At 37.2% G+C, this 14,767-nt stretch overlaps 3 protein-coding genes across 5 annotated transcripts; all 3 read left to right on the forward strand.

The window, feature by feature from the left end:
* Positions 1-312: 312 nt before the first annotated feature.
* On the forward strand, positions 313-3,268 carry LOC121975511 (TLD domain-containing protein 2-like). Its single transcript, XM_042527206.1, has 8 exons — positions 313-518; positions 1,483-1,991; positions 2,092-2,164; positions 2,395-2,475; positions 2,573-2,636; positions 2,724-2,811; positions 2,910-2,994; positions 3,088-3,268. The coding sequence occupies exons 1-8, from the start codon at positions 408-410 to the stop codon at positions 3,169-3,171; spliced, it is 1,095 nt and encodes a 364-aa protein (XP_042383140.1). The 5' UTR covers positions 313-407; the 3' UTR covers positions 3,172-3,268.
* A 351-nt stretch (positions 3,269-3,619) lies between these two features.
* LOC121975510 (elongation factor 1-alpha-like) lies at positions 3,620-7,024 on the forward strand. Its single transcript, XM_042527205.1, has 3 exons — positions 3,620-3,713; positions 5,297-5,772; positions 5,859-7,024. Exons 2-3 carry the CDS (start codon positions 5,311-5,313, stop codon positions 6,738-6,740), a joined length of 1,344 nt encoding a protein of 447 aa, XP_042383139.1. The 5' UTR covers positions 3,620-3,713; positions 5,297-5,310; the 3' UTR covers positions 6,741-7,024.
* A 1,093-nt stretch (positions 7,025-8,117) lies between these two features.
* Positions 8,118-14,656, forward strand: LOC121975513 (transcription factor TGA4-like). Of its 3 annotated transcripts, none has more exons than XM_042527209.1 (10): positions 8,118-8,269; positions 8,481-8,560; positions 11,029-11,197; positions 11,279-11,353; positions 12,137-12,196; positions 12,282-12,359; positions 12,429-12,492; positions 12,965-13,236; positions 13,474-13,710; positions 14,198-14,656. In XM_042527209.1, exons 2-10 carry the CDS (start codon positions 8,508-8,510, stop codon positions 14,348-14,350), a joined length of 1,161 nt encoding a protein of 386 aa, XP_042383143.1. In that variant the 5' UTR covers positions 8,118-8,269; positions 8,481-8,507; the 3' UTR covers positions 14,351-14,656. The 3 variants fall into 3 exon arrangements, with proteins under 3 accessions (XP_042383143.1, XP_042383144.1, XP_042383145.1); XM_042527210.1 differs by having other exon boundaries at positions 8,208-8,257; XM_042527211.1 differs by lacking the exons at positions 8,118-8,269; positions 8,481-8,560 and adding an exon at positions 9,166-9,447.
* Positions 14,657-14,767: the final 111 nt, after the last annotated feature.

A 14,767-nucleotide genomic window follows, 5' to 3' on the forward strand; every position in this document is an offset into this window, starting at 1 on the left:
CTTTTCCTGGCAGTCATCTGTGTTGCAGGTCAGAGCGGAACCTACAAGAAGTCAGTGGAAGTGTCATATTCCTAACTTTCTATCTCTTCGATTTTCGAACAGAATAAAAGAGAAAAAATAATAAAAAAAATAAAGATATGATAAATTATTGGAAAGATATATTGAATAGTAGAAAATAGATATTTAAATTTAATAAAATAAGTTTTTTACTTTAAATTTTAAATTTTGAATAGAAAATCTAATGTGTTTTTGCCATAAATAAAAACTAAAAAAGGGGAAAACGAAACACTAAAATACAAGTGCAATGAGCAACGCCAGGAACACGTCAAATCCATAAGGCGAAATAAGAGAAAATCAAACAACCGCCGCCCACCACCTGCTCTCCTCGCGCCGCTTCCGTCGGATCGATGGGGTACCTGCCTTCACTTGGCAGCAAAGCGGTGCACTTGGTCTCCGACATCACCACCGTCCTCCTCAATCCCCTCTCCGCTGATTCTTCCAGATCCCAAACCCAATCTGTAAGCATTAGAACTGCCTTGCCCATCTAATCGCCCGTTCGTTTTCCTCCAAAATCCGATTAGTTTTCCCCTTTTTCTGTCGGGAAGACCCTTTTTTGAGGTCAAATGTTTCATCTTTGGCTTGTTCTTTGTTCAATTTTACCCTGATTTCGGCTCGTGTTTGTTAATTCTGCGTTTTTTTTAAATCCTTTGATCGCTGCTGTTTTATTTAGAGATCCTTGAATTTAGGGTTAAGCATAGGGCTTGGAATTGGGGCTCCTTGCTTTATCAATCAAATCTACTCTACTGAGAAACAGAATTGGAATAATGCTCATTAGGATTTTTCTTTTTTCTCTGTGGACAAGATGCTACTTTTCCGTGAAATCTTCGTCTGATTTTAGGGGTCTTCAAAAATTGAGTTTCTTTGGTTAAATAGTAGCTGTCTCGAGAGAGTTGTGGGGATGCGAATTAGGTGAATAATATGTTATAGATATGAGAGATTGCTTCATGATTGCTAGAAGTTCATTCATAAGCGCTAAAGATTCCGTTGACATCATAAAAGATTGGTCTTTTTTTTTTCTTATTGGATAGTTTCAAGAACATGGAGTTATTTTTGATTCGTTGTGATACCACCTCATCTACATATTTCTTTTCTATGTTTGTTAACTGCGATTATCAATATATTGTTCCCCTGGTTGCTTTCCAAGTTGTCAGTGTTTAATGGAAGTAAGGAAATGAATGTTTATACTGTGGGAAATATGAACTAGGAGATTTTATACAATAGTTAACTGGTCATAGTTTATGTATTCTTCTTGTAGGCAATCCTGATCTGAACCTAATGTGTCGAATGATTGTAATTTTTGGAATGTCCTTGAAATATAGAAACTTTGGGAATGTATTCTCCTTTCTTTCTGGTTTTGAGTATATTTTCAGTGTGCATCCTGCATAATGTTTCTGTTTGGATAAAATTATTTTCACTTTTTAGGAAGAGGATCTGGAAACTATAAATCCTGAGAAGGAAGAGACCGAGCATAAATCTGAAGCTCCAGATGGACCTGATACATCATCGTTTTCTGCTTTCTTAGTCTCTTTGTTGTCATCTTCAAACCCAAGTAATCATCCTACTGGAGATCGAAATGACCATTATGCAGTAGCAGAAGAGATGGCATCAACATCTGCACCCACTGAAAATAGTGGAAGGAAGTCTTTATTCACTAGAGGCAGGAGAACACTTGGAAAAGCTATAAACAAGGCAGTCAAAATCAGTGGATTGAGTCAGATTTCAGAACCAAAAGTTGAGAATAGAGCAGCTATTGAGCCAGAGTTGACTAGAAGCAACTTAACACCAGTTACAGTGACAAGGGATGATACTTCGCACTTTGATCTACCAGACATGTCCGAACCATCGATGCTTCTCTCAGATAATATGCGTGCTGCCCTATACTTCTCATTGCCAACATTAACTAAAGGGTCAAATTGGCTACTTCTTTACAGGTGCAGAAAGTTTTTTGATACTCTGATCTGACAATGCATTTTTGTAACTATTATAAGAATGTTATATAACTTTTGTTCATCTTGTTTTCCATTTATGCAGCACATGGAGACATGGGATTTCTTTATCGACTCTTTACAGGAGAAGTGCACTTTGTCCTGGTTATTCTCTCTTGGTAAATTATCTAGTTTTCTAGGAATAAAAATGTTATTCTCTAAACTTTGTGTAACCAAAGCATTAATCTCCGCTACTCTGGACTTTGCATATATGAAAACCATTTCAATTATTCTTTGCAATGCTGATTGGTTGTCCAACAAAATGCTCTGAGATATTAGAGATGGCTTGTAGCTGATGGAATATCAATCTCCTAACGAGAGTAAAGTCTATAACCATCTTCTCTTTCAGGTGGTTGGGGATAAAACCGGTGCTGTTTTCGGTGGCTTAGTTGAAGCACCACTACAACCAACCAATCAAAGAAAATATCAGGTATACAAGTTGAAGGATTCTCACCAGTCACTTCCATTTGACAATGTACTCATTTTGTTGGCTTGCATATTTTTTTTTTCCATTTACATTGTTTCAGGGAACAAATAGCAGCTTTGTTTTCACTGATGTATCTGGAAATCCTGTAATATTTCGGACTACCGGTACCATGAATAACTCTTCAATGTCAACTTTCTGCAATATCCTTCTTTATATCAAGTGTACTTATTCTGCCTTCATAAATTCTGCAGGCACAAATCACTATTTCACACTTTGTTCCTCTGATTCCTTGGCATTGGGCGGGGGTGGTCACTTCGCACTATACTTGGATGGAGACCTGTAAATTCTTCCCTTCAGAATATTCTATGTTAATATCATACGCTCGTTAAAGTGTCAAACATTAGAACTGATTTTTTTTTTTTGACTCACTTATGAAGGTTGAATGGATCCAGTTCTTCTTCAGATACTTTCGGCAACTCCTGTCTTGCCCACAGCGAAGAGTTTGAGGTGAAGGAGATTGAGGTATCTGATGAACTCATCTCTTCTTAGATGAACAGGATTTTTGCTGCCGGCAATTCTAACTGAAACATTCAATTCCTGTATACCATTTTGCAGTTGTGGGGCTTTGCCTATGCTTCCAAGTATGATGAGATGCTGGACTTGTGTCGAACCGAAAAGCCTGGAGTCCTCAGGTGGTGAACTTAAATTGTTGTGTGTCGAAAAGAACTGCCACAAAGGTTGTTGTTTTTGTTGATTACATCAATTGAGTGTTTACCATGCAAATATTACCTTCAAACCAGATGGATGGCTTTTAATGCAAGTACAAAACTCGAATAATCTGTTACACACTCGTTCTAGATTGCTCAGGCATAAAAAGTTTAAATCCATTCACAACCTTCCGATTGGAAATGAGCGGTATCTGTTTCGCCCATTAGTTGGATATCCTTATTGGTATAATCCCAAACCCGCTTTGGAAAGAACACTAAATCCGGTCCCACGAAGTCCTAACTCGTTAAAGGAACTAGGGAAGAATCCCAAAAGATTTACCCACATCAACGCCTTCAATTCATCAGGTGAGGTTGCAAGATACACGAAATGACTATTTTACCCTCATCATCGCGTGAACCCTAAGGTTATAATAGTAAAGAAATCTCTATAAATTGTTGCGCTAGGGCTCTCGCTCTCTCTTTATCGCGCGAAAGAGGTCGCTCCCGCCGCTCTCCTTGGTTTTCCTATTTTTGGTACGAGATTTCTTATCTTGTCGATCGGTTTTACGAAGAAATTTTTCTTCCCGTTTTATGTATGCGTTCTGTATTCTTCGATCTGCGAAATTAGCTTAGATAATTAGTTTGTCGTTCGATCTGTAACTATTAGCTTAGATAATTAGTTTGATTTTGTGTTGCTGGTTCTTAATTTGCCTCATGATTTATGGAGTTGCTTCGATTGTTTGTTTTATGACTGTCGAAGCTAGATCGGTTGTTTTATGTATGTTAGAATTTGGTCGGATCATTTGGATAAATGGACTGGTAATCCTCTTATCTTCAGATTATTGATTTGATCTATATTTATGCTGTCGAACCTGTTTTTGATGCCCGTACACTCGGATGCTTTTGGGTGCCATGCTATGTAAAAATTTAATGGAAACTTGTAACGTTCTTATAAATTCTATTTGTAATTTTGAAGTATAATTCTCAATACCCGACCTTGCTGAGAACGTCATACCTTGTGACATTGTCTTTTTTTCTGTGTCGCTGACTATTAAAATTGCTTTTTTGTCCATGATCATTTGATTTTTATTATTTTATTTTAGGAGTTGACATTAGCTGTCTGCATCAAGAAGAAATAAAAATCTAATTTCTTTCAATATTTTGAATCAGAAAAATCTTATGTTTGGTATATGATAATAAACAATTTTGATTGGTATGATTTTTTTTTCAATTGATTTTGTTTACCACTTATGCGCAAAGCTAAAAAGCTCCTTGGATGTTTGACCTGAAATTTATGTTTGGCAGATTTTAGTGTTTTTTTCAACCTAGGTAATTTTTTTTGTTATCTTTGATCTTTTGCAGCTGTTTTCACTTTAAGAATGTTAACACGGTGAGGGTTAGGCTTTAAGGGCATCTTGGTAATTCAAAAAATAATTCTATCTTATAAAAAAATTTAATTGTAATGTTTAGTTCGGGTGATTTTGTCTTAGAGTTGTCATAATGGTGTTAGTTATTGGCTGCTTTGTTCTGTGCTTTAAATTCATTTTGTAGCAATTACATAAATTCTGAATATGTATAGAAAAATTTAGCCTAATTGTTTTCTAAAGTTTGTAAGCTCGTGAACTATTTAGTATAATTCTTTTGTGTCATCTTTTTATTTTTGACATTAGTGTTTTTCGTATGTCTTGTGAAGTATTATGAATTAAGTGCTTGCTTTATATTTTTTTATTAATGGACTTTTGTACTTCTAATTGCTTCTTCAAACAGCTAGATTTAGAATTTGTAATTGAGAATCCTGTGAGTACGCTAGAAGAAGGTTGAAAAGCTTAAGAAAATCATTTGTTTATAATATCTTTGGCTAACTTCTATTTTTTTTTTTTGACTCTTTATTAACAGCTTAATTCATTACTGTTGGTTGATGTTGCTTAGGTCTTGGTCGTTGACTGGATGGATGATTTATTTTGTTATTTTATTATATGGTTTTGTAGGTATAGTTTGAATTGGATGACTGTTCAATGCCATAGTTTAAAAATGTATATATATATATATTGTAAAATTTAGATGTGCATATTGATGCAAATGAATTGATCAATCATTGCATTTTTTTTGTTATTCAGCTAGAAAATTAGTCATGGGTAAGGAGAAGGTTCATATCAACATTGTGGTCATTGGCCATGTCGACTCTGGAAAATCTACCACAACAGGCCATCTTATTTACAAGTTGGGAGGTATTGATAAGCGTGTTATTGAGAGATTTGAGAAGGAAGCTGCTGAGATGAACAAGCGTTCTTTCAAGTATGCTTGGGTGCTTGACAAGCTGAAGGCTGAGAGAGAGCGTGGTATTACCATTGATATTGCTTTGTGGAAATTTGAAACAACAAAATACTACTGCACAGTCATTGATGCCCCCGGCCATCGCGATTTCATCAAGAACATGATTACTGGAACATCTCAGGCTGACTGTGCTGTTCTCATTATTGATTCAACAACTGGTGGTTTTGAGGCTGGTATCTCAAAGGATGGGCAGACTCGTGAGCACGCACTCCTTGCTTTCACTCTTGGTGTTAGGCAAATGATTTGTTGCTGCAATAAGGTAATGTTGCGATGCTATTTTATATATACATAGAGAAATATTTTGTTTGTTAGTTACTGAGGATGTCTCTTGTTCTTGTTTAATAGATGGATGCTACAACACCAAAGTACTCCAAGGCACGATATGATGAAATTGTAAAGGAAGTCTCTTCCTATTTGAAGAAAGTTGGTTACAACCCTGATAAGATTCCTTTTGTTCCAATCTCTGGTTTTGAAGGGGATAACATGATTGAGAGATCCACAAATCTTGACTGGTACAAGGGTCCAACACTTCTTGAAGCCCTTGATTTGATCAATGAACCCAAGCGTCCATCTGATAAGCCACTCCGCCTTCCTCTTCAGGATGTTTACAAGATTGGTGGCATTGGAACTGTCCCTGTTGGTCGTGTTGAGACTGGAATGTTGAAGCCAGGTATGGTTGTCACGTTTGCCCCCACAGGACTGACAACTGAAGTCAAGTCTGTGGAGATGCACCATGAGGCCCTCCAGGAGGCTCTCCCAGGTGATAATGTGGGCTTCAACGTAAAGAATGTTGCTGTTAAGGATCTAAAGCGAGGTTTTGTTGCCTCAAACTCCAAGGATGATCCTGCAAAGGAGGCTGCCAATTTCATCTCGCAAGTCATCATCATGAACCACCCTGGTCAGATTGGCAACGGTTATGCTCCTGTCTTGGATTGCCACACATCTCATATTGCTGTCAAATTTGCGGAATTGCTTACCAAGATTGACAGGCGATCTGGCAAGGAGCTTGAGAAGGAGCCCAAGTTCCTCAAGAATGGTGACGCAGGTTTAGTTAGGATGATTCCCACCAAGCCAATGGTGGTGGAAACATTCTCTGAGTATCCACCTCTTGGTAGGTTTGCCGTCAGGGACATGAGGCAGACTGTAGCAGTCGGTGTTATCAAGAGCGTGGAGAAGAAGGATCCAACTGGTGCCAAGATCACCAAAGCTGCCCAGAAGAAGAAATGAACTGAGGATTGCAAGTCAGGGTTGTCTGGAGTCGTCGTTAGCTGTTGTGTTGTCCGTCTGTTTCATTGCCTTTACAAGTTCGCGTGTATGTTATCTGGAGTCTGGATGCAGAACTGGGTGCTCGACAGGCGATGGCAGGCTTTAAGGTCTATTTATGTTTTCCATAGTAAAAACCATTCGGATTTTTACAAGTCTATGTGCTGTTGAGTGCCCTCTGTTGTTACTTGTATTGTATTAAACTGTACTGGTCGTTTTTCCTGCATGAGTAAATATATATTTATATATGCTTATTGTTATTCTGTTATATATTTTCGCAAAGTTGCCCAGGTAATTTTCATGTGTGAATTATCCTGAAGATTTACATAGCAGAGAGGTGAGGAAAGGAGATAAGCGATGAATGGGATCAAACCTCTCTGAGGAATTGTGCCGATCACCTTGGTCCATAAACATCAAGGTGGTGGGCCTGCTTGACCTATCATGGCAGTCATTCCAGTAAGGCACTGCAAAGCAGAATCTATTGAGCCTCTGCTTGACCTACATGTAAGACATTTTATAGCCAACAATTAATTTGCTCAAAAAGGCAAAACACTAATGAGAAAAAGGGTCGAGCAGAATCGATTGATCTTTGTTATACTCGGGCATGATACCGACCCACCACCAAATGCCAGATTGCGTGTTTTAAATGGATTCAAGCACTAGCTTCTGAGCAGACCTAAGAAAACTGTCAAAAGATGTCTCTAGTAGTGTAGGTCATTATAATCAATGGTGCCCGCTGTTCTGTGTCAGGTGCTATAAACTGTGATTCATGTTCTTTACAACCATCTCAAGAAGATAAGTTTCAGAACTTCTGTAAAGCCCAGATATTTGCTATTCCTTATCAATGCTATTTTAATGAAAATACTGAAAGTCTGTAGAACAATTGATTGGGGGAAAAAAAAGCTAAGTCTGAGATAAGTACGAATCTGCTTGTTTCTTAGGTTGGATACCTTGTATGGTATTCTAATGATTACTTAAATAATAGTGTAATTAATCTTATCTTCTGTCGATTAATTAGTATTATATATTCATGTGTGGTATCTTTAATTTCACAAAGGTTCACCTTTTTCATTAAAGTAAGCACACTTAGTCGGTACGCAATTGGAAAGGGTTGTAAAGGTGGTGCAATTTCCTTGGCACTCACAAAAGCCAAAGATGAAAATGCAAAATAAAAATAAAAAACAACGAATTCGCCCATGAACCGACTCTTTTAATATCTGAACAAAAAAACTTTTCTTAATCCTAAAATAATGAAAGATTTTACGAGTACCGAACAATACAGTACTGATTCACAGAATGAAAGCAGACTTTTTTTTTCCCTTTTGTTTTTGTCTTTTGTCTTTCCCTTCCCCATTATTTATTCTCGATTCTATACAGACTACAAAAATTGCCTGGCAATTCTGCAAAAGTAGCCTTCTTCTCATAAGCTTCAGTGTCCATCTCTTCTTCCTGCACAACACTCTTAGATGATGTAGTCGAAAGTAATAGCTCAAGTAAATTTCTTTACTTTTGCATTCTTTTTTTCCTCGGATATTAAAGATACCATCCATTTCTGAAAGTTCCAAATTTTCCTTTCAATGTTTGTCAAACTTACACATGTAGTTTAGCAGAAGATAATTAGTGTAGCATTAGTTTAACAATTTGATTATTCTTCATCAACTTAGAAAACTTGGGGTGGCAATTATTTGCTTTGTAAAACAACAGATGAAGTAGAAAACAAACTGGAGCGTAATGGAGCTTTACCGAGATTGTCTTGAAGACACCTTACATCATCCTACTCTTCGGTAAGAGTTATGCTTTTAATTGATGGTGATGAATGATGATGATACATGTTCTTCAGTTTAGGAATACTTTCATAAATCATATTGTATTATTACTTTAAAAGCAACAAATAATTAAGTGGATAAACTTGGTCTACTCTTCTCATTCAATTTCGAGAAGACATAGCTGATACACGAGGAACCTGAAAGCCCAGCCCATGTTTCATAACTTGTCGTGACCCAAGTTGTGCTCTAATTCGGTACACATACCAAACGCCCTGTGAAGCTGACGTAATGAATTTAAAATTTTCAAGGGGTAAATAACATTCTCTAGAAACTAGTTATGTAAAATCGAAAATTTTGGGGCCAAAATGAAACTTTTCTGGAGTGCTTATCGGAGCGGTGAGGTGGGGACTGGCCGGTCGAACCAGACCTACCTAACAATGGTGACGAACGATGACGTCACGATGAGGTGGCAGTCTAGCGTGCACCGACGGAGCGGCTTAAAGGAAGCGTTTGCTATTGTATTCCCGCCGCCACGTCAGTCCTGACGTCTCCACCGTCGCTAAGTAACGAGTAACGACGGCTTGCACGCCAAGGTGGAGGATTGATTATTGTGTCATAATTTTGTCAAATAAAATAAATGGGGGAAACGGAGAGCAGCTTGACAAAAGAGGCGCCGGTCGTTTTCGTGGATTTCTTCGAGCTCGTTCCGTTGTCCGCCCTCTCGTCTCCTTCCTTTTATCTCGTTCTCCTGCTCGCGCGAGCAAGCAATCCCGGTCGGCGGGCGAGGGATGGGGATGTCGATAGGGATGGCGATGAGTGCTGGGAGATAGGGTTCCACGTGTTCATGTGCCGACTTCTGCTTCGATGCCTCTAACCCAGCTGGGAGAAGCTCGCGCAGCATTGAGGTTCCAAAGTCGTTCCTTTTCCCCCCTTTCGGTCTTTGGTTTCATGTTCTTGTCTCTTTGTCTTGGAACTTTGAACATTTATGGCAGAAAGATAGTCGTTGATGTTTTGCAATAGTAGGTTTGTTGATGAGTATAGATTATTTGCATCTTTTCTATTTTCTGGATTGGATTTAATGGTGGACGGTGGTTTTAGTTTGTTTGGAAAGATTTTTATGTATTATTTCGCTTCGTACTTGCCTTTTGGGTTACCGATTCTAACAAAGCTAGGGTCTTTGGGTTTAGCAGATCATTCTCACTTATTGCAACATTGGATTCCTTTTGTCTTTGCTCTGAGAGTAATTTTTTAACTGATTTGTCTCGGGATGGTGTTTAATGCCAACTAGATGATCTTGATTCGTCACCCGGGCCAAAAGTAGGAATCTTAGCAGGGTTCCCATGTCAAACGTAGAGAGACTGAGAAATTGGCTTAGACAATTTTGAGGTTTCTGGCTCATTAGCGGCATAACATATGTAGTTGACCGCGAATTGTTGGGAGCCCAACTCATAGTTAGTTTGTTTGCATGGTAATTTCATGCGCAGATAGAAAGAAGGGGATAGATGACATTATTTTCTTTGACAAGTGGTTTTATCCTTTAATTACTTATATAGCTAACAATATTCAAATTAATTAAATATTTTTTTTATCATACAAATATTTTCTTTGGTTTTCAAGTACCAATTACACGTTCCATTCTAATAAATTTAACTTTTTTTACTTTTAGTAATTTACTAGTCATCTTTGGATATTTTCTTTACCAAATTACTCTACAAATTAGTATTTTTTATTCTATCTTATAATAACTCACAAGTTCACCTTAGCATTCTTATATGCTGATTTAATGTTGTTATATGTGATGTTTCCTTATAGTCCAATTCTTTTTAGCATAAGAAGAAGATGACAATCATACAAGACTCGGAAAAATTCTTTCCATTTTTACCATCCCTTCTTATCCCTTTTATGATATCTTCATCGGTATCTCCTTGCGAGTCGTTGAATAACATATCTAAAACTCTTACAAGAATTCATTTTCATCCTTCCTAATTATTCCATCAATTATTTTCTTTTTACAAAAATTACATTTCATATAAGGATGAGTATTTAAACTAAACTGAAAGCCAGTTTGTACTGAATTAATGGCGTCTACATATTGTAACCTCTCTTCTGGATAATGGACTCCGATGCTTCTTTATAGAAAAATCCTTGATTTAGCAAATTAGATTTTGACAAGATTACCAGGAGGAAAAATCTTATGTTTAGCATTGGCTTTGCTTGTGGTTCATATTGAGTTCATGTTAATTTATATATTTGTTCAATCAAATATATTGTAGCTTATTGTCAATCAAGTTTTTTGGAGTGCACATCTAGGTACAATTTTGTGAAATACCTGGGCCTTGCTGTAATCAGTGGTTGCATTACTTCCTAAATCATCCATTTTAGAGATGTTCTACATTTAGTTTATGGTTTCATGGCGTTTTATTTCTTTTTAATTTTCCATAGCATTTTCATCTTTTTGGGTAAACTGACATTTATTTCACTCGCAGTTCAAGTAGCATGAGCTCTACATCATCTCAATTTGCTTCCCCTAGAAAGATGGGAATATATGAAACAAATCACCAGATAGGCATGTGGGGAAATTCCTTAAATGCTGACAGCAGCCAAAATACAGCATCATCAGCAATGGTGGACGGCAATGTCCACCACGGTGGTAGGGTAAGAGATATCAAATCAGTTTTTTTTATCTGGTGGCACCTCTGTTAGTTGATTTACTTGAACTTTATATTGGAATTACAGTTAGAAGATGGTCCTCATACCACAGCACGGCATTCGAAAAAATATGACCAGGAAGCCAACAAGCCTGCAGAGAAGGTATCAAATTTGCATTAGCACTTACCACTCTGTATGAGACAGATACCTACAATATGATGATTAATCATTTCTATTTTTTAATACACTGTGTTCTTCTAATGAAGAAAATCATTCATTGATTCAGTGATTTGGAATACCATCGGGTTCTTATTTTATCAGCATAACAACTTATAAATGAGCGTAGAAAATTAGGTTGTAAACTAACATGATTCAAAGAAAGCAACAAATCAAGATTTTTTTGCAGTCTTTCATTATCATTTATGTATGTTTCTTGTAATTAAGTTTTATGATTGACTCTGAAAGAGAATGTTCAATTTCAAACCAATGGATACATACATCTTCATTTAGTAGAGTAAGATTCTATACACCCACAACCTTTTTCCTCATTCAGTTAAGTGGACATTAAGTTTTTCTTAAGTTTGAGGTCTATACCTGAAATGGCATCCAATTTTGAGTTGTTACCTTTTCTGCTAAGGAGGTTGCTTCTACAGCTTGTGTTTTTAGTTCTTGATTCCTAAACTGTAATCTCTCCTAGTTGTTATCACCTATGTCATAAATGTGCAACCCTACCTATGATCAATAGCTTGGACAATGTTTGACTATAGAGATGTGAACTGAGATTGTAAATAATGAACTGAATATTTTCTGGAAAGTAAAACTTGCAAGCATGTTGCAGAAGTAATAAATTCCAATTTTCAACCTGTTTGAACTATGAAATATTGAGCATGTAGAACTGTTATGTTGCAGAAGTAGTAAATTCCATTTCATGAAATATTTGTATAGGTATTAAGACGACTGGCACAGAACAGAGAGGCTGCTCGAAAAAGTCGTCTAAGAAAAAAGGTGTTTTTTAATTTTATAATTGATTGATTACTAAAAGCTCACATGGTGGTACCTATATGCCAACTTATATTATGCTCTTTCATAGGCTTATGTTCAACAGTTGGAATCAAGTCGTGTAAAACTAGCTCAGATGGAGCAGGAACTTGGTCGGGCTAGGCAGCAGGTATAAGGATGTCCTACAAGAAACAAATGTTTACTCCAAAAAAACCAATTTAGTACTGTTGAACTGCAGGGTGTATACATAGGTGGGAATTCAGGAGAGTCAACTCTTGGCCTATCAGGCAGTGTAAACTCAGGTGAAGTGCATATTATTTTTTTCTTTCGCCTATCTAATAGCTTTATTAATGTTGAAATATTTTTTGTAACATAGTGCCATAGCCAGAGTTTCAATCAGACTTATTTCAAATATCAAGGACCTGAGAGAATATTCATTTGTGGGAAAAATGGAAATGAACTTAACCATACCAGGGTAGATAATTTACCCTTTTTCTTTTACCTTGTGAAATTTTCTACAAATGAAATAGCAAACTCAAATATATGGCGCAAGTTAGATAATAAGTAAATAATGCATTTCACTATTGAACTGTCTAGCACGAACATGGAATAGGAAAAAACATGTTAATTCTTAAATTGATCAACTGCTTTGCTTTTAGAAACTTGCTGCTTGGGCTCTGTTCTACCATTATATGCCGCTTTCCCTGATAGCCTTTGGTTTTTGTCTCAGAGATGTAGTTTAATGTACACCTAAATGATCCTCTTATGTATTAGGTGTTACTGCATTTGAGATGGAATATGCACACTGGGTAGAAGAACAGAACCGACAAACCAATGAACTTAGAGCTGCTCTACAAGCACATGTATCTGATATAGAGCTTCGTATGCTTGTAGAGAATGGATTGAATCACTATGAAAATCTCTTTCGAATTAAAGCAATTGCTGGGAAATCTGATGTCTTCTATATCATGTCTGGCATGTGGAAGACAGCTGCTGAACGATTTTTCCTATGGATTGGAGGTTTTCGGCCTTCAGAACTTCTAAAGGTATGTAGGAGTAATTAATTAGTTGTCCTGTATGGCATTTAAAGCTGTATCAACGATATAATCTAGCATATGAAAAGCGTCGGTTTATTTTCTCCAACGAAAAAGGAGGTTTCAAAACTTATCATTCCATTATTATTGAAACACAAGCATCAGTAGACCAGCCATTTCATTGGTGTTGCAGCATTCACAAATTCAATGATATAGTGGAGTTTAACACACATGTATTCTTGGTTTTAGGTTCTCTTACCACAGCTAGATCCTCTGACAGAGCAACAAGTTCTTGCTGTATGTAACTTGCAACAATCTTCAGCCCAAGCTGAGGATGCACTTTCACAAGGAATGGATAAACTTCAACAAACTCTAGCTGAGTCTCTGGCATCTGATGCCTCTGGTTCCAATGGTGTTGCGAATTACATGGGACAGATGGTGAATGCAATGGGGAAACTAGAGGCTTTTGTGAATTTTGTGAACCAGGTAATAAGTCCCTCGTATGAACCTTTTCTAAAGTTTCATTTTGGCTATGATTGTAATTTTTCTAGACAAGAGATTCGAAGCTAATAGAGCTCATGTTAATCTGTCATACCACTAGGTATATACATGGAGGGGTACTATATATATATTGCATACCCTTCCTTTCTACGACCAAACTATTTAGAAAATAACATAGAGATGAGAAGGTTGAGGTGCATAAGTGAGGTGGTTAGAAATATGAAATAAATATATATAACACACTATTATACCTGTTTAATTCGGCATGCCTTCTCCCATGCTCTTCTACTAATCATTTTAATTGTTTTGCATCTTGAGGTCTTCACTATGATCAGTAAATTATGAATATATAGGTTTCCTAGGAATGGCTATCTATAGTATCAACTAAGATTAGATTGTTACGAAGTTAATAGTTTATTTGCAAGGTGTCGCTCCAGTAGAATAATCACCTAATGCTACATGTTCGGTACAGGCGGATAACCTTCGGCAACAAGCCTTGCAGCAGATGTACAAGATTCTCACAGTTCGACAAGCTGCACGAGGTCTACTTGCTCTTGGTGACTACTGCCAACGCCTTCGTGCCCTTAGCTCGCTATGGACTGCTCGTCCACGCGAACCAGCTTAGTGCTCTATCAAAGTGATTCATCGTAACATGGTGTTCATGCCCTTAGCTTGCTGCGGGCTCACAACAACCTGCCACGGGAATGTAATTGTAGCAGGGCTGATTCTAGTATCTACCAGGAGTATTTTTGTAAACATAAAGTAACAACTAAATTTGAAGCATATAGATCAAGATGAGTTGATCTGTAAATATTTATGACCACTCTGGGGCATTGCCTGCAAAATTGCTTCTTCAGGCAGCTGTTTTTATGATGTATATCGTACTATTGTAGTTGGAACACCCTTTTAGAATACATTGAATTGTGAACTAGTAGATTTGTTCTTCACGAGCTGTATTACAGATTACAGTCAAACGCATCGCATTAGAGAGACAACAGATCATGTCAAGGGCGGCGCAACTGGACAGGAGGTGGAGGAACGG

Source organism: Zingiber officinale, chromosome 4B, assembly GCF_018446385.1.
Source record: "Zingiber officinale cultivar Zhangliang chromosome 4B, Zo_v1.1, whole genome shotgun sequence".
Taxonomy (NCBI): domain Eukaryota; kingdom Viridiplantae; phylum Streptophyta; class Magnoliopsida; order Zingiberales; family Zingiberaceae; genus Zingiber; species Zingiber officinale.

Coding starts and splice junctions, on each gene's coding strand:
- LOC121975511 (XM_042527206.1), top strand. CDS start 408: ATGGGGTACCTGCCTTCACTTGGCAGCAAAGCGGTGCACTTGGTCTCC. Junction 519..1,482: donor CCAGATCCCAAACCCAATCT/GTAAGCATTAGA, acceptor TTCACTTTTTAG/GAAGAGGATCTGGAAACTAT. Junction 2,812..2,909: donor CTATACTTGGATGGAGACCT/GTAAATTCTTCC, acceptor TCACTTATGAAG/GTTGAATGGATCCAGTTCTT.
- LOC121975510 (XM_042527205.1), top strand. CDS start 5,311: ATGGGTAAGGAGAAGGTTCATATCAACATTGTGGTCATTGGCCATGTC. Junction 5,773..5,858: donor TGATTTGTTGCTGCAATAAG/GTAATGTTGCGA, acceptor CTTGTTTAATAG/ATGGATGCTACAACACCAAA.
- LOC121975513 (XM_042527209.1), top strand. CDS start 8,508: ATGGAGCTTTACCGAGATTGTCTTGAAGACACCTTACATCATCCTACT. Junction 8,561..11,028: donor TTACATCATCCTACTCTTCG/GTAAGAGTTATG, acceptor TTTCACTCGCAG/TTCAAGTAGCATGAGCTCTA. Junction 11,354..12,136: donor CCAACAAGCCTGCAGAGAAG/GTATCAAATTTG, acceptor ATATTTGTATAG/GTATTAAGACGACTGGCACA.